The 22,480-nt window shown below is 40.7% G+C and overlaps 1 protein-coding gene across 3 annotated transcripts in view; it reads left to right on the forward strand.

Moving 5' to 3' along the window:
* The first annotated feature begins 2,849 nt into the window (after positions 1-2,849).
* Positions 2,850-22,480, forward strand: part of EGFLAM (EGF like, fibronectin type III and laminin G domains) — a 168,185-nt gene continuing 148,554 nt past the window's right edge. For 2 of the 3 annotated variants that reach the window (XM_069491908.1, XM_069491909.1), the window contains exon 1: positions 2,850-3,142. In XM_069491908.1, the coding sequence (XP_069348009.1) occupies positions 3,046-3,142 (97 nt within the window). In that variant the 5' untranslated portion in view covers positions 2,850-3,045. The remainder of the gene's footprint in view (positions 3,143-22,480) is intronic. The other variant, XM_069491910.1, reaches the window with a different exon arrangement.

Genomic DNA, 22,480 nt, shown 5'->3' on the forward strand with positions numbered 1-22,480 from the left:
TGTAACTGAAACATTCAAAGCCTCTTTGCCCTCTTTAGTTTCCCTCCTCCCAGAAGGCAGGAAGAGAGTGAAAGGCAAATGTTCCATTTGTCTTTAGTCAGGTTTACAAGTCCCAGAAGCTGATTGTCAAACTGTAAGGACAGGGAACCTTGGAGGGTTGATTTGAATTGCAAAGGAAGGGAATAAGTTCAGTCTAACATGTGCCATAGATGTGAAACAAACAGATTTCATTAAATAAGGTCTTATCTCAATGGTTTGAAGATACAGAGTGTTTGAGACCCTCAAAAGTGAAATAGAACAATAGTATTATCAAAGGTAAACCCTCCAAGGAAGAAACAAGAAGGGCCTCTGAAGAAACCAAGCCTGTTTCCCAAACTGTCTACGGCCATCTGCAAAAAATGGAAGGGAGGCACAGGGCCAGGGATGAGGAGGTGGTGTGGGCACATGTGGAAGATATCAGCAAGAAGGCTGAAACCCAGGCTTCACAAATTTGCAATGGACAATTTGTACAGGTCTTTAAAAAGGCATATTCAGAGTAAAAACAGCTGAGATTAGATGGTGCTGTTTTATTGGCTAATACAGGTAAAGTAAAACTTGGAATTTAGTGACTGTTTCTTCCAGCTCATTCCTTTTACCAAGGTACACTACAGGCAGACCCTAGGATTAAACACACAGATCTCCTGATCATCTGCTCTCCACCTTGTCTCCCTAAAAGCCTGGACTCTGGAACCAGACCTCTTGGATTCAATGGCAGTTCTGCCTTTTGGGAGATGCATGACTTTGGGTGAGTTACTTTACCTTTCCAGGCTTCCGTTTTTTTATCTGTAAAAGGGAGATAATACTGATAACAATACCTACCTGGTACGGTTGTTACCGGGATTGAAAAGCACTCCAAAGAAGGTCTGGTACCTAGACGATGCTACATAAATGGTAGCCACAGCATTAATGATTATTATTACTTCCACCTTCTGCATCAGGGAGAATCATTTTTAGGTGGGAAAGAGCAGAACCTGCATGGGAGGTGTCTGTATTGCAAGGCTTTCTTGGTTCTGCGTGCCACGTTAAGTCTGGCAAAGGAAATCATTTTCTCGCAAAGAGATCTGTCCGACGGCTTCCCGGCTGGTGGTGAGGAAGGCCTCTCTGACAAGAGGTGGAGTTCAAAGGGAGGTGGCATGACCTGACAAGGACGCTGAAAGCAGATTCCTGTGTGCGACGGAGGCGGAGCCTAGATGACGTCCAGGGGCCCTCATAATTGTAAGGGTCTATGATTCTGCAACCTTTTCACATTGCCTCGCTTTCTGGACTTGCTCTGTGGTCACCTTGGAAGTGAAGAGCATAGCTCTGTCCAGACTTTTCTGCTCCAGTTCTGTGTAAGAGGACAAGCTCTGGTGTTCCAGCTAAGATTTCCAAGTTTTCAAGTTGGAGTGGACTTTTAATTTGTTTATAGACAGTTGCACACTTGAAAACGCTAAGGGAACATAGTCCCAGGTTTGCTAACAAGATTGAGCTCATTACAAACCGTCTGGCGAGGGGATACTTTATTTTTAAAAGAGGAATACAAATCCCTGGGGGAGGGGAACTTATCAGAAAACATTGCTCCCTCACCTCTCCCAAAGGTAGGTTAACAATGACGGGCCGGGACGCCCACCGAGCCCTGGCTGAGCTGCAAGACGGGGCGGGGGCGGGGGCGGCGGCGCGCGGTCCTCTTGGCTAGAGACTGCAGACTTCCTCCGCGGGGCATTTCCTGGGGCCTTTGATCTTTCCCCAGGATCTGGCAAGGGCTGCGTTTCCCTCTTAGTTTATTCCCTCTAGGTTTATTTATTGTATCTGCTTTCTCCTCTTGCTGGCTTGGAGGTCAGAACGCCGGTAAGCGAAGGGACTTGTGTCCCAGGGTCTGTCCTGTCGGGGCACTACAGCGAAACCCCTCAAAAGGCGCGTTTACTAAGTCCTGCGTCAGAAAATTGGGAGAAGAAGGGGGTTCTTTCCCAGTCGGAGCCAACCCAGGAATCCGATCCCGGGATCAGTGACCAGGACCCCTTCCCGGCCCCCAGCCCCAGCCCAGCTGGCGGGCGCCCCCTGCCCGCGGGTCCTCTCGGTCCTCCAGGGTGCTGGAGCTTGCGTCCCTCTCCCAGATGCCAGGCTTAACCTGGAGTTTCATCTCCTCCCCTGGAGGGTCTCAAGTTGCCTTCCTCTGCCGGGAAGGGCCCCCACTCCCCCGCGCCAGGCCCTAATCTCCACCCGGCGTCCGCGTCTGAGCGGCCCGGCCGCGGCTCTCCATCTGCGCGCCTTAAATCCCATTTATCTTCTTAGCGCCACCGCCCGGGCCGGCCCCGCCCCCTCTTCCTCTCACCCCCGCCCCGCTCGCAAACCTCGATCCCCAGCCCTCATCCCCTCCAGTGCGCTGGACAGACGCAAGGGACCTCTGAGGTGTCAGGAAAAGTCGCCAAGCTGGGTGGGAGCGACCTAGAGGGGCGCGGCCAGAGGAGGGTCCAGCCAGGGGAAGGGGAGGCACCCCAATATTTCAGAGTCTTAGAGGGTCCTAGACCCGCCATCACTTTACTCCTGTCCTGCGTCTCTCGCGGTTGAAGTCGGTCCCTCCCAGGGCCCCGATCTAGGTCACCAGCGGGGAAGGGCCGAACTGGGGGGTCACTGGAGGGAGTGAGGGGGGGCTGTCTGCTCCCAAGGTGGGCGAGAAGCGAATTGTTTCAGGGCCTGCCCCTCTCACTTCCACTAGCCTGTAATTTCATCCCTGGGCCGGTCGAGCCTCCCTCCCTCCCGCGGCCGGTTCCTCCCCGTCGGCCTCCTTCGTCGCCCCCGCCCCCCGCCCCCCAACGCCCTGCCGCTCCGAAGCCGGCTTCACTCCCGGCTGCTGTCCTGCCTCCGCCAACTCCCTCGTCGTTCCTGCTCCAGCCCCCTGAGCCCCCCACTTCCTCACCCCCTGCCCGGGGATACGCGAAGGCCGCGTTCCCCCCCCCCTTCCCCCAGGGGACGCCCTTTCCCTGTGCGCCCGGGACTTGGAGAAACTTTGCAGGCGCCGGCGGTGAAATGGATTTAATCCGAGGCGTCTTGCTCCGGCTCCTGCTCCTGGCTTCCAGCCTCCAGCCCGGCGCTGTGTCGCTCCAAGCGGCTCGCGGAAAACCAGGTAAAGCGCTGAGTCCGCCCGCGGGCACCGCGCCCCGAGCGCCCCTGTCCGGCTCCCTGGCGAGGGCGCAGGGCGGGCGACGCGCCTCCTCTCTCTCCCCCTACCCGCTTCAGCTTAACCCGCTTCACTTCTGCCCACAGCTGAGGAGAGACGCGAGCCTCGCCCTCCCCCCAGCCCAGGTGGTTCTGGGGATATTTGTTTGTTAAAAAGAATGATTAATTTTCCAGACACCGCAGAGGTGGTGGTTTCTGTATTTGAGCACAGAGAGCTGAGAGTTGGGGCAGCGATCATGCTGTCTCAATTACAGAGGATTGCAACTGTGCAGAGGTGTGTTTAAACATCTTATTGAATTCATATTGTCCAGAGCCCAGACATTTCCTGTTAAGTGTGTGAAGGTTTGCCTCTGCCATCTCCGGTCCTGCCCACGCACTGTGCGGGGATGTGGACTCTGCTGTTAGGATCTTCTTCCATTCTGGGGCCATTTGTTCAGAAAGGAGCACCCAGCGGGTTAATTTTACCGTGTTTTGAACTCCTGTCTTTGCTCTGCTCTTTAAACAAAGATGTATGCTTTGCAGGCTGTTACAAAGGATTGGAGAGAATTTGAAACCACAGTAACTTGTATTTCCTCTAGTTATATAGGTAAAAAAGTCTTCGTGTATTTTTGTCTACTTTGATTTGGCCTGTGTTGTGAGATTATTCAAAGTAGAACATTCTAAACAATAAAGTTCTAAACATTGTTTCCCAAATAACGATTTTTATTCTTTGCTGGGACCATATTTGGAATTCTGAAAAATCTGTTTTTTCTTAGCTTACTTCGTAAGCGAGTTTGTCTTATGGGATTAATTATATCTTATGAACAATAGAAAACAATATAACTATTTGAATGCAGTCTGCAAAACCTCACGGAAAGTGCAGTTTGTCTTCACAAATGTTTCTATGAGAAAGAGGCAAACCTAAGAAAATTTATCAGAGGGCAAAGAAAATAGTCTTAGCAGGTTCCTACATGGCTGCTTAAATATTTTCACATTGCATCTCTTTATCTGGAAATATGACTTGTTGCCTTTCAGCTCTGGAAACACCTTCAGTCTTTAGGCTGTATCTCTTATCACAAGCACCCTGTTACCAGCCTTGAAATTTAGGGTCATTATCATAATCTGCACCACACTTAAATTATGAGCCATTCCATTTATGCACTGTTTAATTCATTTTGGAGATAATAGCCACAGTCAAAGGTAATAGTATATTTAATTGTTTCTCTTCTTGCATGCACACATACACGCACCTTCAAGGATTTCAATGAAGGGCTTCTTTCTAACTTTCCTCCTTAAGATAACCACCTCATGATCAATTGCATTCTGCAAGTTTATTCACATAAAACCACCTTGTGACAATTTTTTAACAAGGCATAATTATACCCTGTAGTTCCAGTGTATGGAATGTTCTTTTAAGGGTAGATTTGAATCCATTTAAGCAGAATTTTTAAAAAGTGTTTTTTTTTTTTTTTTTTTTTTGAGACAGAGTCTCACTCTGTTGCCTAGGCTAGAGTGAGTGCCGTGGCGTCAGCCTAGCTCACAGCAACCTCAAACTCCTGGGCTCAAGCAATCCTCCTGTCTCAGCCTCCCGAGTAGCTGGGACTACAGGCATGCACCACCATGCCCGGCTAATTTTTTTCTATATATATTTTTAGCTGTCCATATAATTTCTTTCTATTTTTAGTAGAGATGGGGTCTCGCTCTTGCTCAGGCTGGTCTCGAACTCCTGAGCTCAAACGATCCGCCCACCTCGGCCTCCCAGAGTGCTAGGATTACAGGCGTGAGCCACCGCGCCCGGCCGTTTAAAAAGTGTTTTACAAAAGCCTGCTGTATAAACCTGCTCATGTGGTTTGCAATATTTCCTTTCTTATTTTTTGTAGTTTCTCCCCTAAAAATATTTTTTACCTGGTTAATTCAGAGTCTCATTCTGATATTCATGCCATGCATATGCCACATTGGCCTCTTTGATTTTACTTGAAGTATAGATAGGGTTTTGATAGTGCAAACTATACCTTTTAAATATTTTGGCATATTAATTGCATCAAATTTGAGGTAGAAGGAGTGTTTAGACTAGGTTCAGCCTAGAAGAGTTTTTCATTACTTTATAATTTTATCCAGACACTGGCTTTCAGGTTGGAAAGCTGCTCAGATTAAAATGACAGCTACTTCATAAACTTCAGGGAAAATTTTCCTCCTGGGCTCATTTACATCCCTTGGAAAGACTAGTTTTTGATCCGGAAAATTGGTCCAGATTAAAAACTGAATGTGCCCTGCTTGGCTCTGATGTGAACAGCAACCAGCTAATTTATAATCTTCCCCAGACACCAGCAAATCCTGCTCGTGTACATATGGGAATTTCTTTGTACCTTGTTTCCTCGATAGAAATTGGTTCATGTACAGTACTTTAAAGATAGCATGGCCACCATGCAGGCATACTGGAACAGTTTTATTTTATGTGAGTAACCCTCCCTGTCTTCTCACACTCCTAATTCTACTTTTGATAAATACAGCTTTGTTAGAGAAGTCTTGGATTCAAAATCAACCTGAAAACTCCCCATTCCTACCTACCTCTGGTGAGAAAAAAACCAAGTAGCAACTTCAAGTGTGAATCTAATTTGGATCCAACACTAGCAACCATTCTCTCTACACCAAGATACTCATCTTATGGCATTGAACATTCATAAAGAAACCTCTGCATTTGCTAGGACTCACAAGAAATGACAGTTTTCAAATTAAGTCACATTAAATCATAATAACTAACACCAAGTGCTTGCTATGCTATTCTAAGAACTTGACTTTTACTGATTTATTTAATCAACCCAACAGCCCTGTGAGGTGGGTATACTATCATCCCTGTTTTACTAAAGAGGAAAGTGTGGCTCAGAGAGGTTAAATATCTGACCCAAGGTTATACAAATATTAAATAGTAAGTGGTGAAATGGGAATTTAGGCTATGGTATTCAGGACCAGAGATTGAGTCCATAGCTGCCCAGTTTGCAGAGGTATGTAGCCTGTCTAGTAGGCTGTCCTGCTCAAGGTTAAAGAGGGAACCTCCCATGGGACAGAGCCCTGGAGGCCAGGCAGAGAGTGTTGCCACTGCAGTTCTGTGTGGGGAGCCTGAGTTGCTCATAAACATTTGCATGTGGGATATGCCCAGGCCTCAAAAGACAACAGAATGTGTGTGATACAGACACGGAGTTTTGGAAGCTACTGTCTCCTGACCTCATTTATAACAATCAAGGGGTGTAGCCTTATGGGTTGATGATGAACTGCTTGCTTCTCTTGCTGAATTCCTGGGGATTAAGTCTTGTGAGAGCCAGGGGGTCCACTACAGTACCTGGAGAAAGAAAAAGGGGCCTCTGAAGGATGGGAAGGTATAGGGCCCTGTCCTTTCCTGAGGCCTTCAGGGTGCAGAAACACAATTTATTGGAAGGAAGTCAAAAACCCTCATTTTGCAATTGGGCCGAGAGTGATTAAGCTATTTGCCCAAGTTAGTATCAGAAGCTGAGCTGGGACTTTAGTACCTAGACGTCCTACCCTCCTAAGTGGTCTCTGCCCTAGTGCTTCTCCTTTCCTGAGTGCCAGCAGGAAGCGCAGGAGAAATGCGGTGCTTCTGCTGTGAGGTAGCCAGATAGGCATGGGAAATCCAGATGTTTGGGAAGCCAGCATGCAGCGAGCCAGTTATATTCCCACAGGCAGACTGGTAACTCTTGCCCTTATTATTATCATTTTTAATGTCAGATTTATTGAGGTGTAATTTAGATATAACACAGTTCATCCTTTTTGGGTGTACAGCTTGATAAGTCCTAACAAACATGCACAGTAACAGAAAATAGAACATTTTCATCACCCTAAAATATTCCCTTGTGTCCCTTTGTAGAAAATCTATCCCCCTCGTAGTCCCTGGTAACCACTGATCTAATTTCTGTTCCTATAGTTTTGCCTCTTCCAGAATGTCATGTTTTGTGTCTTCCTTCTTTCACTTAGCATAATGCTTTTAAGATCCTTCCATGTTGGTGCACACATCAGAAGTTTGTTTCCTTATTATTGCTGAGTAGTGTTGCCTTATAGACCATAGGTTACCACAGTTTATTTGCTAGTTAGTGGACTTTTGAGTTATTTTCAGTTTTAGGCTATTATATATAGTTGCTAGACACATTCACAAACAAGTCTTTGGGCGAATATATGTTTTCATTTCTCTTGGTAAGTAGTGGGATCACTGCATGATATGTCAAGTGTATGTTGGATTTTATAAGAAATCAGCAAACTGTTTTCCAAAGTGGCCGTACCATATTGCACTCCTACCAGCAATGACGAACGTTCTGGTTGCTGCTAATCCTCTACAGCACTTGGTACAGTTGGTTTTTTGTTTGCTTTAGCTATTCTAATAGGTGTGTTATAGTGTCTCATCACAGTTTTGATCTACATTTCCCCAATGACTACTTATATTGAACATTTTTAATGCATTTATTTGCCATCTAAATCTCTTCTTTGGTGAAGTGACTGTTTTAAATCTTTTGCTGATTTTTTTAAAAATTGGGATGCTTGTTTTCTTATTATTGAGTTTTGAGTATTCTTTGTATATTCTGGATGCAAGTCCTTTATCAGATATGTGTTCTGTAAATATCAGCTTCCAGTATGTGGCTTGTCTTTTTATTTTCTTAATGGTATCTTTCAAAAAGCAGACTTAAGTTTTGATAAAGTCCAATTTATCATTTTTTTTTTTTAGTGACTCATGCTTTTTCTTGTTTTTGTTTTTAAGCTTAAACCGTGGTTACAATGATGTTCCCTATGTTTTATTCTAGAAGTTTTTTTAGGTTTTACATTTAGGTCTATAATTCATTTTGAGTTAATTTTTGTATGAGGTCTGAGATATAAGTTTATCTTAAGGTTTATTTTCCTTTGTATGGATTTGGCTTCGTTTTATAAGAGTTCTTATGTTTGGTGGCAAGAGATGGCATCTCAGAGGCAAAGTGATCTCTGGCTTAGAAGGCTCTCTGTGGCTCTGGGCCTACACTGGCTGACACTGGTAAGTCCTGCTCGTATCTTCACGCAGCAGGTAGGAGCTGGAGAACTGCATGTGGGTCCTGCCTTCACTCTCGCCTGTCCAGTTTGCCTGAGGTCCCAGGGCCAGTGGGAGGTCAAGTCAGGGTTCAGAGCTGAAGGTTTTCCCTGGAGGATCTGGGGATCCACAGTCATCCTTAGTGAAGAACAGGCATCTAATCTTTTCCTTTCAGCTTCCTCAGTATTTCTCTACCCATATAATTGAACTAAAAGGAATATCTAGGGAAACTCAGAAAGCAAAACCAAAAGCCTGGAAGACAAGAGTTAGCTTGCTGGCAATACACCTTGTTGGTTGCTGGTGGAGCTGCCTGCATCTCTAGGTGGTTTCTGCTGCTGCTAGTGTGAGGCTGAATGGCCAAGGGGTCAGGAGCCAGGGGTTGGGGGCATCTTGGTCTACTTCCTCAATGCCACCTTGAACAACCTAGAATTCACAAAAGATGAGTTACTTGCTCACTTGTAGATCTCGTCCAAGCCCTGTTCTCAAAGCATGTCATTTGGGGAGATTATCTCTTCCAGATGTCCCTCCCTCTCATCTTTCCACCCAACTATACTTCATTACAGTGCTGATTGCTGATAAAGGTTGTCTTGCTTCTTGGGGAAAACTGGAGCTCACAGAGGTCACAGGAATATATATATGTGTGTGTGTATATATATGTATATGACAGAGAGAGGTACAAGGATATACATGTAGACATGGGTGTGTGTATGTGTCTATATCTGTATCTGTGTCTGTGCCCCCAACACCTAACTACTAGTGCTCCATGCAATTCAGACACTATGGCAGAAATGTTTCCCTCTGACTCTTCCTTCCTTCAACATTCCTCCTCTCTTGTTGGTTTCTACATCATATCTAATCCCCACAAAGAAGCACCTCTCTCTCTGACTCTCTCGTTGTCTTTCTTTGTCTATCTCTTCCTTTTTGTCTCTCTTTCTTTCCTTTGATTGCCTGTGAGGTAAAGGGACAGAGAAGTCAAGGTCAGAGGTACATGTAGTTTAACATGAGGCAGGACGTGTTTATCAGAATTCTTTCTCAAAGAAGAATGGCTCGGCCAGAAAGGAGCTGAGTGGTGTTTCTTTGTTTTTGTTTTCTTGCCCAGAGCCCAGGGCTTTAATAACTTTAGAATTCTTTTAGGAATAGTTGTCCAACTCTTCATGGCTTACTAAAACCCAAAAGTGTTCCAGCAGTTTTGACTAGATTCTGGAAGACAGGGATTCAAGCGTCTAAGGCTGAGGTGGCACCTCAGCTAACCCAGGGCTATCCTGTGGGTATCTTGTATTCGCCTGCCTCACCCACTGGGCAAGCAGGACTAGTTTTTCCCAACTGAATGAATTATGTGAGATTTTGATTGCGGCAGAAGATCGCTTGAGCTGGTGAAGACCCCTGCCACTTGTCTTTGGAAGTGTCAGGCTGCACATTTTGGGCATGCACCTGTTGTTCCAGGTGTAGAAAAAGGGAAAAGGTGAGGAGATAAGGTACAGCCTACATGGCAGTTTGTAGGGGAAACCCCTCAAACCTATCTTTGATTCCATTGACTTTGGACCTCCCTTTTGAAGAAGAACCCCCCCTAGAGTGTGGCTTCAGCCTCCTGAGATGAGCTGGAAGATTTTGCTGCTTTGCAGAACCCCTGATCTCATTCATGGTGGGGAGTGACTCAGATGAGTCGAATCAAATTTCTGCCAGGAGAGGGCGCACTTTCCAGAGCTGGTTTTGTGGAAGTCTCTGACCACAGCAGGTTTCAGGTCCCTGACCAGCCGACTATTAATAATTTCTGAACTTCCTATGTGAATATGAATTTTTAGAGTGCAACCCAAGCATCTGCCTTTTTAAAACAAGAACCTCAGGTGACTCGATGTGGGTGGTTCACGGTCCATACTTTGGGCACTTCACTGCCTGCCTTTCCTTAGTACCTCCACTGCAGATACTCCGTTGCTACACCAACAGTTTCCACTTCATCCACACCAAGCTGTGACTGCTAGCGACAACATGTTACTCTGGACATCTGCATTTTAACCAGAGCAACCCTGTGCGTAGACTCTCAGTTGGCTGCACAAAGGAGGGAAACCCTGCAGTGGTGTTAACAAAAAGCCACCCTATACCAACCCCTCTATATAACCACCCCCTCCCCCCACTTCCCTCCCCTCCCACCCCAACCCCAGCTTGTTCTTTCAGCCTCCGCATCTGGTTTCTCTTGGCTGAGCAGGAAGGCTTGGGTGAGAGCACACACTTAGACAGTCCAGAAATTTGGGTTCAAGTGCTGACATTTTTTTTGTTTGTTTGTTACTTGGTGACATTGGGCAAGTTATATAAGCTCTGTAAGCTTCAGTCTCCCTGTCTATAAAAATAAGATAAGGGAAAGACTCTCTGGTCTTCCACATGACTTGAATTTTGGTTTTGAAAACCAGGCCGATTTTGCCTGGTAATTGCTTTAGGGAAAGTTTTGTAGGATCTGGTAAGGGGGAACATGTGTTCCTAAAAAAGAATTGTCTATTCCTAAAAAAGAATTGTCCAGACTGATAAGCTACTGGGAGTCAGTAAAAGTCTCCATGAAGTTAGAGAGTTAAGAAATGGTTCAAGGTTTGCTCATTGATCAGTTGACTGGAGTAATTTCGGACCCACTACCAGAGACATGAAAAGATAGACCTTACTCACTCAGTGCACTTCCTACTAGTGTTTCCTTGTCTCGAAGAAGCCCCACTTACCCCAGATAACCCCACCAGCTTATTTTAAGAATCAAAGAAAATAAAACAGACTTTATTTGAAAGAGTCAAAATGCTACATAAGGATAGGATATGATTATCTAACAATTGTTTTAGTAATTGTTATTACTTTAACCAGCCAGACCAAGGAAGGATATACTTTCTCATGCTTCGATCTCATTTCCAGTATTCCCCTTCTCCATTCCCCTAAAGACACTTGACAATTCTTTCTTGTCTGACTCTGCAAATCCTGAGCAATTTATGTTTTAACACTTGTGTTTGCTGACAGGGCACCCAAAATCCTGAATCAGATTTAATGCAATGTTAATGGTATTTATTTTTCTTGGTGCAATAAGTTTATATTAGCCATTTAACAGTTTACATTGTGCAAAAGCAGTTGTATCAGCAACACTTTTCTATAACATCTGGGCAGTGGAAACATAATACTTAAATCCAACCTGAGTTTAAAGCCTTCCATGGACAGATGGCTAATTTTATTGATCTAATCTTACACTCAGGAATAGATCCCATGATTCTTTGCTCGTAATTCTTGGAGTGAGCAGAGAAATAAATAAAATGGGTGATGGCTGTGAATTAGGCACCTGTTATATTGCCTGTGATTTATTTTTTAAATACTTCAATATAAACAGTGACCGTGTGAATTACTTTAATTCCTACCCTAGGGGAGCTTAGTTGATACTTGAGGTAATTCAGGCTAGAAGGCACCACTCTGGCATAAGAGTTTACATCTATTTTCATCTCTTGGTGACTGTGCCATACCAGTGGCTAAATATTTGGAACTTCACCTCTGCCCTAGGCAGGAATCCACACTCCTGGGTTGGTTAGTTATCATTTGGAAAACTTTATTATGAAGTTCAAAGTGGCTGCAAAAATACTTAGAATGACATTATTAAATATTCTCACCAGAAGGTTTGTTAATTAGTGTAAATTATGTTAGATGCAATGTTTTCATTGGTGAAATGTGTGATTAGCTAGGAAGATTGTGCATGTCCCTCTGTTTTTGCATGGATAAAGAGTAAGAATCCAGCAAGCCCAGCAGTGCAGCTACTTTGGAGCGGCTGATTGGAGCTAGAGCTCCATTCAGTTTTGCATTTCCCTCAGGTACCAGTAGACTCATTTGCCTGCCACTGCCCCCCATGGTTTGCTGATCTTGCCATTAGGATATTGATGTATCTCTCTCAGGAGATACAAGCAGGTATTTGTATTAATCAGAGTAATTAACACTATCTGCTGTAACAAAGAATTCCAAATCTTGGTGGCTTATTTTTCATTTATTCTAAGTCCAAGTGGATGTTCCTGGTTGGGCAGCCCTCCTGGGCTACTCCACTCCAAACGGTGACTTGAAGACCTTCTTAGTCATTCTATCTGACTCAGGTCTTCCAGTCACCACTTGGACATACCTCTATCTTGTAATACCACCACCTTTGAAATGGACCTCCAAGGGGGGAGGTAAAGAGAAAGAAGGCTTGTGTGAGAGATTTTATGTGCCAGATCAGAACACGATCATGTGGCCACAACTTAACTGGAAGGATTCTGGGAAATACAGTTCAGTTGTATGCACAGGAAGAAAATGAACCTGGTGTGGTGGGCTGTCTCTGATGCAGTGCTTTGGAGTTCCTAAAAGGACAAAGAAGAGACATCACCAAATTTATAAGAGCATGTTGTATGATAATTTTGTGCCCTCTTGTCCATGTATATTAGTATATGGGGTAGAATTTGGCCTAGAATTTGCGTTCATTATAGTGTACAACATGGGTGAAAAGTGAATAGTTACCATCTATCTTTACTTGTTGGAGGCCACCACAATTTAGCAAAAGAACCTAAAAGCTAAGCAGTCAAATTGACATAGGGCTGTTTGCAGTAGGGTCCAAATATATATATATGGCTAAGTGAATATATGCTATATGTTACTATACATTTCCTATATTTTACAAAGAGTAAAAACAATTCTTTTTAAAAAGTAACACAACTACCCAGTGGACCAAATAGCGTGAATTTCTAAGGCACATCAACTAGAATGCTAATCCCCTCCCCTCAGTTTTCTAGAAGCTCCTTCTGTTTGTATCCCACAACAAAAAGGACTATTCGTAGTAGAATAATTTATTCCATAAAAGATGCTTCTTAAAATATAAAAATCAGATTTTAGACCACACAGCCTGCTTTGATGAGGATGAAGATGGTGTGTGTGGATTGATCCCAATGAAAATAAATTGATATATTTTTGTGGAGCCATTGCACTTTTCAAAGAACTTTCATAGAAATGATCTTATTTGATCTTTGTAATCCTTGCCCCACTAGGAAGTCAGGGAAGATGACTTAGCAAAAAGGAAAAAGGCATAGCCAGGACATGAACCTAGGTCATCCAATCCCTTGTTTCTTTGCACCAATTCAGAGATATTTCTGCAGCAAATGGATAAGAGTGTGATCATCACAATATGCCTGAGTTTAGCTCTGCAACCAGGAGGGACCTCACCAACAAGACATCCTTCTCATCCAGACTTCACTTAGAAAGGCTCCATGCATGTCACGAGACACTGTAGAGTGACCTGGACTGCTTCCAGTCATGTTCCTGGGTGGTTGGTGTGCTGGGAAGGTGGCTAGTTTTGCAAAATACTTGATGACTATAGGGCTATTTGCACCTGAGAAGCAGCTGTAGCAGCTGGAGGCTATCCCCAGAATCCTCCCAGGTGTTTCCTATAGATGATCCTTTTGGGATCTCAGGGACCACCCAGATGACTCAGCCTTGCTTTGACCCTTTACATCCCTCCACTATTCAGCCATCCTCTTTAGTAGCAAATGATATTTGCTAGACCTTCAGTGTGGCATATATCAAGGTTTATCATTCCAGTCTCAAGCCTTTCTGTTAGTTTCTCAAACATTTCTTTGATGTTCTGGGAATTCCTAATTGGTGTAAATAAACCAGTAGATTGAAAAAAGCAGCATTCATTGATATCTTTTTTCAAGTAATTGATAGGCTTAGCTACAACCTACACACATAACACACATCCCTTCAGTTTGGAGGAATTGTAAAGACTCCAGTCAGACAGACCTGGGTTTGAAGTCTAGCTTAAAACTTATTGCTGTCTGATCTCAGATAGAGTAAGTTAGTCTCTTTATACCTTAGATTTCTCATCTGAAGTTTAAGATTCATAATACCTACCACAAGGGTTTTGTGTGATAAATGAGATAATATGATGAATGAAGATACACTTACAAAAGTACCTAACCATTTGGTACCTAATGGATACTCTAAAATTGGTACTTATTAATTAGTTTCATAAGTTTTATAGAGTTTGTATAGTGGTAGAGATATTAGCTTTTCCATATTTGATATAACCTCAAATATTGACAACATTGACACAAAGATATAATTGAGCTTAGGTGACCATGAAATGGAAATGAAAAAAAATTCATTTCCTTAATTTCATGTTATGGATTCTTGGAGTTTATTTCCCCAAATGATGACTTTTGGTGTCTACATTAGTCATAAAGTTCGTATCATTGATAAAAGACTTAGAGTCAACTTTAATAAAAGTAGCTAACATTTGTTTTGGGCTTTGTACAAAATCAAGAAGAAAAGACCAAACCACTGCAGTAGTAATAGATTTTCAGATACATGTTATATGGCTTTCTAACCAAAAAGAGGTTATTTGCAGCTGGAATATCAAAATGTTTCTTAGCTACTTTTTTACTGCAATATTAAGAGAATAAATGTAAAAGATGTTATTTCTATGATGTCTTCTCTCTCCCCATTTTGATTCAACTGTACTCTGCCAGAATAATCTTCCCCAAATGCAGTTATAATTCTGTCACTCTTGTGTTTATTATTGTTTTCTGGATCACTACTGCCTTCTAAACTCTAAAGCTGAGCATCTGAGGCCTGTCACAATAGAGCCAAAATAAACTTTCTTGTCTTCTCACTGAATATATTCCTATATTCCAGCCAAGCTAGATTATTTGCTGTTCCATAGTCCTCCTGTTCACTTTCCCAATGCTGAATGTTGTCTGCATGTTGATCTGACCCCTTGGAATATCCTTCCCTCATCTCTGTCCAAGGAAAGTCAATGACTCTTCAAAGCATGGCTCAATTGCCTCCTGTTCTGTGAAGTTTTTGTGTACTGTCCCAGCCAGAAGCTATTCCTCTCTTCTCCCATTCTACTTTATATTATCTTATCTACGTACCTGACCCATGTCTTCTATTAGATTTGTAACTTTGTCAAGAAAGGCAACATGATTTCTCTACCTGTGTATCCCTTCCATTGGCTAATGGAATGTCTTGCATGTAGTTGACCCTTCACAGACAGCTGTGGAATGGAAAACGATGGCTTCATTTTGGAAAAATATGTTTTCACATTATGTGATTAATTTGATCCTACTTCCAGCTCCCAAATTAATTTCAAATAGGAAAGGTGTCACTTCCATGTGTCAACATTTTTGCTCAGCCTATGCAGATATTTGAAAACCCACATTGCAGTATGATTTAGAGAAGGAACACCCCAGGGAGTCACTCTGCAGCAATATGTAATTTAAATCCCACCTAGTTGCTGCCAAAGGCTATTGGAATTGTGGAGTTTTAAGGAGACTCTGATTGAGTCCATGCTGTGAAATATGTCATTTTCAATACTCAGAGAACAGGTAGAGTTGGAGGTAACACATGGGGCTGCTTCAGACCTGCTTTTTATCATGTCTTTGAAGGTTAAGAAGCAAAGGCAATACCATTTATTCATACATCAAAAGATAGTGGATGAGGAGGGGTTAAAATAGTCCAATGTTCAACACTCTCCCCTATTTGTCTTTAAAATCAAAGGAAAATGAGACGTGCTAGAATGGCATCAGGTATGATTGAAAAGGTCAAGTTGCAGGAGCGGGGATAAAGCTAGTCCATCTGCCTTAATGAGATCTGACTGTGATGTCGTAAGTAAAACAGTACTCCCGTTCTTCCACATTCTTCTTCAGTTTTATTGTGCTGACCCTGGATTGCTTATGAAGATCAATTCTGTAATCCCTTGAAAGTAAAGCAGTCAAAAGCTAGAGTGTTTGCAAAGGATTTTTTTGTCTTTGTTTTGTTAAGGACCAACATGCCTGATAAAATGAATGCTCCTGGGCTGTGCTATTGAAAGCAATCAATTGATTGAAACATTCATCAGTTGGCTCTTGAGGGGTGTGTGTGCGTGTGTGTGTGTGTATCTCCTAAAAGTAAACTGCATTATAGTAGAAATTAATAATTGCCTAAGTATATGATGGTGAAGTATTAGGGGGAAGTGTACTGATGTCTGAAATTTACTTTGGAATACATCAAAAAATAAAATTTAGGAGGGGAGGGCAGAGCAAGACAATGGAATAGGACTCTTCAGTGATTGTTCCCCTGCATAAACATCAATTTGAACAACTATTTATGCATGAAAATACCTTTGCAAGAGCTAGGGACAGTAGTGAGAGACCATTGTACCTAGTTTAGTATAATAATAATGAAAAACACATTGAAGAAGGTAGAAAGGACATTTTACATCACCCATGTCACCTCTTCCCCAACCCCAGGCAGCACAGTATAGAGAGAGATGGTATCCACTTGGGGGAAAGAGAGGGAAGTAGCATAAGACTTTGCCTTGTACTTCAATACCAGGTCTACCACAGTAAAACCCAGCATTGGGCAGACCCCTATGGCCTCTGACCCCAGGCTGATACCCATGGACTGAGGCATTAGACCTACTCTGGCAACAGATGGGAACTCATAGCCCCTGCAAGATAGGCTCAAGTTCCAGCCTGTGTCACTGCTGGGCAACTACAGAGCCTTGGACTCCAAATAATCCACAGTAATAGGAAGGCCTTAGAAGCCATGGGCTTCAGGTGTGCCCCAGTGTTGTACTAGCTTCAGTGCCCTTGGGCTTTGAGTGTGCCTCAGCACCGCATCAGGTATTCCAGCCCAGTCCTGTGCCAGCTTTGGCAGTGATGGAACTCCAGTTTGCTGCAGCAGCAGTTAGTGTGCCCCCAGCACTGCAATGTCTTCAGCTGTCATGGGCTTAGCGGTCTTACCAGATGACCTGCCCAGAATCTCTAGACAGGCTTATTGTTGAAGGGCATTCACAAATAAAGCCAGACTGTGAACACTGGAATAAGTACTTACTTCTTTAATGTTCAGACATTGACACACCACCATAAGGGTTGAGAACAATCAGAGAAACGTGATATCATTAAATGGAGAAAATAAGGTATCAGTGACTGAATCTCAAAAAGATAAATATATATGAACTTCCTGACAAAGAATTCAAAATAGTTTTAATGAAGCTCAACAAACTTCAAGAAAATTCCAAGAAAAAATTCAACAAAATGAAGAAAAGAATAAGTGACCACACTGAGACATTTAAGAGATGGAAATAAAAGAAGAAGAAGAAGAAGGAGGAGGAGAAGGAGGAGAAAGAAACAGAAATCCTGGAGCTGAAAAATATAATTAACAAAATGAAAAATGCAATAAAGAGTATCAACAGCTAAATTGATTAAGCAGAAGAAACAATCTGTGAACTCAAAGGTTATTTGAAAATACACAGAGAAGAAAAAAGAAAACAAGAATGAACAAGAATGAAGATAGCTTATAAGATTTATGGAATAGAATCAAAAGAACAAATGTATAAGTCATTGGTGTTCAAGAGTGAATAGAAGAAAGATAAAGGGGTAAAAAGTTTATTTGAAGAAATAACAGCAGAAAACTTTCCAAACTTGGAGGAAGTTATAAATATCCAGGTACAGGAAGATCAAAACCATCTAATCAGATTAAATCTAAATAAGACTACCCCAAGACACATTATAATCAAGCTGTCAAAGATCAAAGACAAAGAGAGGATCCTGAAACTGGCAAGAGAAAAGAAGTAAATAACATATAAGAGAGTTCCAATTATGCCTAGCAGCAGACTTCTCAGCAGAAACCTTACAGTCCAGGAGAGAGTGGGATTATATATTCAAAGTTCTGAAGGAAAAAACTTCCAACCAAGAATATGATACCCAGAAAAGCTGTGCTTCAGAAATTAAAGATAGATAAAGACTTTCCCACACAAAGAAAAGCTGAGGAAATTTATCACAACCAGAACTGTCTTACAAGAAATGCTAAAGGGAGTCCTTCAAGCAGAAAGAAAAGGATGTTAATGAGTAACACAGAAACATCTGAATGTATAAAACTCTCTAGTAAGAACAAGAACACAGTTAAATTCAAAATACTTTAATACTATAGTAGTGATTTGTAAATCATTTATACCTTTAGTATTAAGGTTAAAATATAAAATTGTTAAAAATAGTAATAACTACAATCGTTTGACAAAGGATATGCAATATAAAAAGATATAAATTGTGACATCAAAAATTCCAAATGTGGAGAGGGAGTGAAGTTAAAGTGTTGAGCTTTTTGTTTTTTGGTTTTTTTGTGTGTGTGGTCAAAGTTATGGTGTTATCAACTTAAAATAACCTGTTATAACTATAAGATGTTTTTTGTGAGACTCATGATAACCACAAAGCAAAAACCTATAATATATACACTAAAAATAAAAAGCATGATATTGAAAGTACTACTGGAGAAAACTATTTAACTACAAAGGAAGACAGTAAGAGAGGAAGAAAGGACATGCAAAACAACTAGAGAACAATTTACAAAATGGCAGTAGTGAGTGCTTACTAATCAATAATTACTTTGAATATAAATGGATTAAATTCTCTAATTAAAAGACAGAATTGCTGAATGGATTAAAAAAAAAAAAGAGCCATCTAAAATGTTGCCTACAAGAGACTCACTTCAACTTTAAGAACAAAGACTAAAAGTGAAGGGATGGAAAAAGATATTCCATGCAAATGGAAACCAAGAAGGAGCAGGAGCAGCTACACTTATATCAGATAAAATAGATTTTAAGTAAAAAATAGTAAAAAGAGACAAAGAAGGTCTTTTTACAATGATAAAGGGGGCAATGCAGCAAGAGCATATAAGAGTTGTAAATATATGTGCACCAAACATCAGAGGACCAAATATATAGAGCAAATATTAATAGATCTGAAAGGCGAGATAGATTGCAATACAACAATAGTAGGTGACTTTAACATCCCACTTTCAGCAATGAATAAATTATCCAGACAGAAAATAGCAAAAAAACCAAACCAAACCAAAACAAAAAACCCAAAACAAACAAACCAACCAAAACACTGGATTTAAACTGCACGCTAGACCAAATGGACCTAACAGACATACAGACATATAAAGAATATTCTATTCAACAGCTTCAGAAAACACATTCTTCCCAACCACACATGAAACATTCACCAGGATAGATCATATGGTAGGCTACAAAAAAAGTCTTAACAAATTTAAAAAGATTAAAATTATATCAGTATCTTTTCAGATCACAATGATATAAAATTAGAAATCAGTAACAGGAGGAACTTCAGAAAGTTCATGAGTAGATGGAAATTAAACAACATGCTCCTGTACAGCCAGTGGATCAATGAAGAAATGAAAAGGGAAATTGGAAAAAAAGATTGAGACAAATGAAAATAGAAACACAACATACTAAAACCTATGGGACACAGAAAAAACAATTATAAGAGGAAAGTTTATAGAAATAAATGCTTAATAGGAAAAGAAGAAAGATCTCAATTAAACAACCTAACATTGAATCTCAAGGAACTAGAAAAACTAGAGCAAACTAAACCCAAAATTAATAGAAGGAAGTGAATAATAAATATCAGAGAAGAAATAAATGAAATAGAAAAGAAAAATAATGCAAAAGATCAACAAAAAAGAGTTGTTTTTTTGAAAAGATAAACAAAATTGACAAAACTTTAGCTAAACTAAGAAAAAAAGAGAAAAGACAAATAAAAACCAGAGATGACAAAGGAGATATTATAACTGGTACCACAGAAAAACAAAGAGTCATAAGAGACTCTTAAAAACCAATTACACATCAATAAATTGGACAATGTAAAAGACATGGGTAAATTTCTGGACATATACAACCTACTAGGATTGAATTAAGAAAAAATAGAAAATATGAACAGACCAATAATGATTAAGGAGATTGGATCAGTAACAAAAAAGTCTCACATCAAAGAAAAGCCCAGGATCTGATGGCTTCACTGGTAAATTCTATCAAACATTTAAAGAAGAACTAGTATAAATTCTTCTCAAACTTCCAAAAAAATTGAAGGGAAGGAATACTTTCAAACTCATTCTATGAGGCCAGCATTAATTACCGTGATACAAAACCATATGAGGGCACAACAAAAAAGAAAACTACAGGCCAATATCCCCAATGAGCATAGATGCAAAAAATCCTCAACAAAATATTAGCAAACCTAATTCAACAACACATTGAAAAATCATTCACGATGATCAAATGGGATTAATCCTAGGGATGCAAGAATGGTTCAACATAAGCAAATTAGTGAACATGATACATCACATTAACAGAATGAAGGACAAAATTATATGATCATCTCAATAGATGTAGAAAAAGTATTTGATAAAATTCAACATCCCTTCATTATAAAAACTCTGAAAAAATTAGGTATAGAAGGACTATACCTCAACACAATAAAGGCCACATATGACAAACACACAGCTAATATCATACTACACAGGGAAAAGTTGAAAGACTTTTTTCTTAGATCTGGAACAAGACAAGGATGTTCACTTTTTCTACTCTTATTCATCATAGTACTAGAGTTCTAGCCAGAGCAACTAAGCAAGATAAATAAAAAACATACAAAATTAGAAAGGAAGAAGTCAAATTTATCCTGTTTATAGATGACATGATCTAAAGACTCCACCAAAAAAATGTTAGAAGTAATAAACAAATTCAGTAAAGTTGTAATGTCAACCTACAAAAATCAATAGTATTTCTGTACCCTGACAGCAAACCATCAGAAAAATAAATATTAAAAAATCTCATTTATGATAGCCATAAAAAATTTAAATAATTAAGAATAAATTTAACCACAGAGGTGAAAGCTCTCTACACTGAAAACTATAAAACATTGATGAAAGAAATTGAAGAAGACACAAATAAATGGAAAGATAGCCTGTGTTCATGGATTGTAAGAATTAATATTGTTGGAATGTCCATACTCCTCAAAGTGATCCACAGATTCAGTGCAATCTTTATCAAAATATGAATGACATTCTTCACAGAAATAGAAAAAATAGTCTTAAAATTTATATGGAACCAAAAAAGGCCCAGAATAACCAAAGCTATCTTGAACAGAAAGAATAAAGCTGGAGGTATCACACTACCTGACTTCAAAATATATGACAAGCCAAGCATGGTGGCTCATGCCTGTAATCCCAGATACTTGGAAAGCTGAGGCAAGGAGATCACTTGAACCCAGGAATTCAAGGCTGTAGTGAGTTACAATCAGTGGCAACAGAGTCAGACCCTATCTCTAAAAAGAAAAAATACATACTTTGTAGTGTGTGTGTGTACACTACAAAACTGTAGTAACCAAACAGCTTGGTACTGTCATAAAAACAGACACATAGACTAATGGAACAGAATAGAGAGACCAGAAATAAATACACGTATTAAAGCCAACACAGGTGCCAAGAACATGCAATAGAGAAAGGAAAGTCTCTTCAATAAATGGTGCTGGGAAAACCAGACATCCACATGAAGAAGGATAAAATTAGACCCTTATCTCTCACTGTAAAAAAAAATCAACTCAAAATGAATTAAAGACCTAAATGTCAGACTAAAAACTATGAGATTACTACAAGAAAACACAGGGGAAAGCTCTGTGACTTTGGTCTGGGCAATAATTTTTGCATATGATCCCAAAAGCAAAAATTGACAAATGGGATATATCAAACTAAAAAGCTTCTGCACAGCAAAGGAAACAATCAACAGAGTGAAGAGACAACCTATAGAATGGGAGAAAATATTTACAAAGTATACATCTGATAAGGGGTTCATATCCAAAATATATAAGGAACTCAACTCAATAGAAAGAAAACAAATAACCTGGTTAAAAAATGGGCAAAAGATCTGAATAGACATTTCTCAAAAGAAGACATAATAGATGGCCAACAGGAATATGAAAAAATGCTCAATATCACTAATCATGAGAGAAATGCAAATCAAAACCTCAGTGAACTTCTACCTCACTCATGCTAGAATGGCTATAATCAAAAAGATAAGTGATGGTGAGGATGTGTAGGAAAGAGAATCCTTACACACTGTTGATGGGAATGTGAATTAGCCTTTATGGAAAGCAGTATGGAGGTTTCTCAAAAAATTAAAAAGAGAACTACCATATGATCCACCAATCCCACTACTGGGTATATATATCATATCTAAAGGAAATGAAATCAATATCTTGAAGAGATATCCACCCTCCCATGTTTATTGCAGCACTATTCCCTATAGCCAAAATACGGAATCAACCTAAGTGTCTATTAACAGATCAATGAGTAAAGAAAATGTGATATATATACACAATGAGATTCAGCCATAAAAAAGAAGGACATCCTGTCATAGCGACAACATGAATGAACGTG

Source organism: Eulemur rufifrons, chromosome 17, assembly GCF_041146395.1.
Source record: "Eulemur rufifrons isolate Redbay chromosome 17, OSU_ERuf_1, whole genome shotgun sequence".
Taxonomy (NCBI): domain Eukaryota; kingdom Metazoa; phylum Chordata; class Mammalia; order Primates; family Lemuridae; genus Eulemur; species Eulemur rufifrons.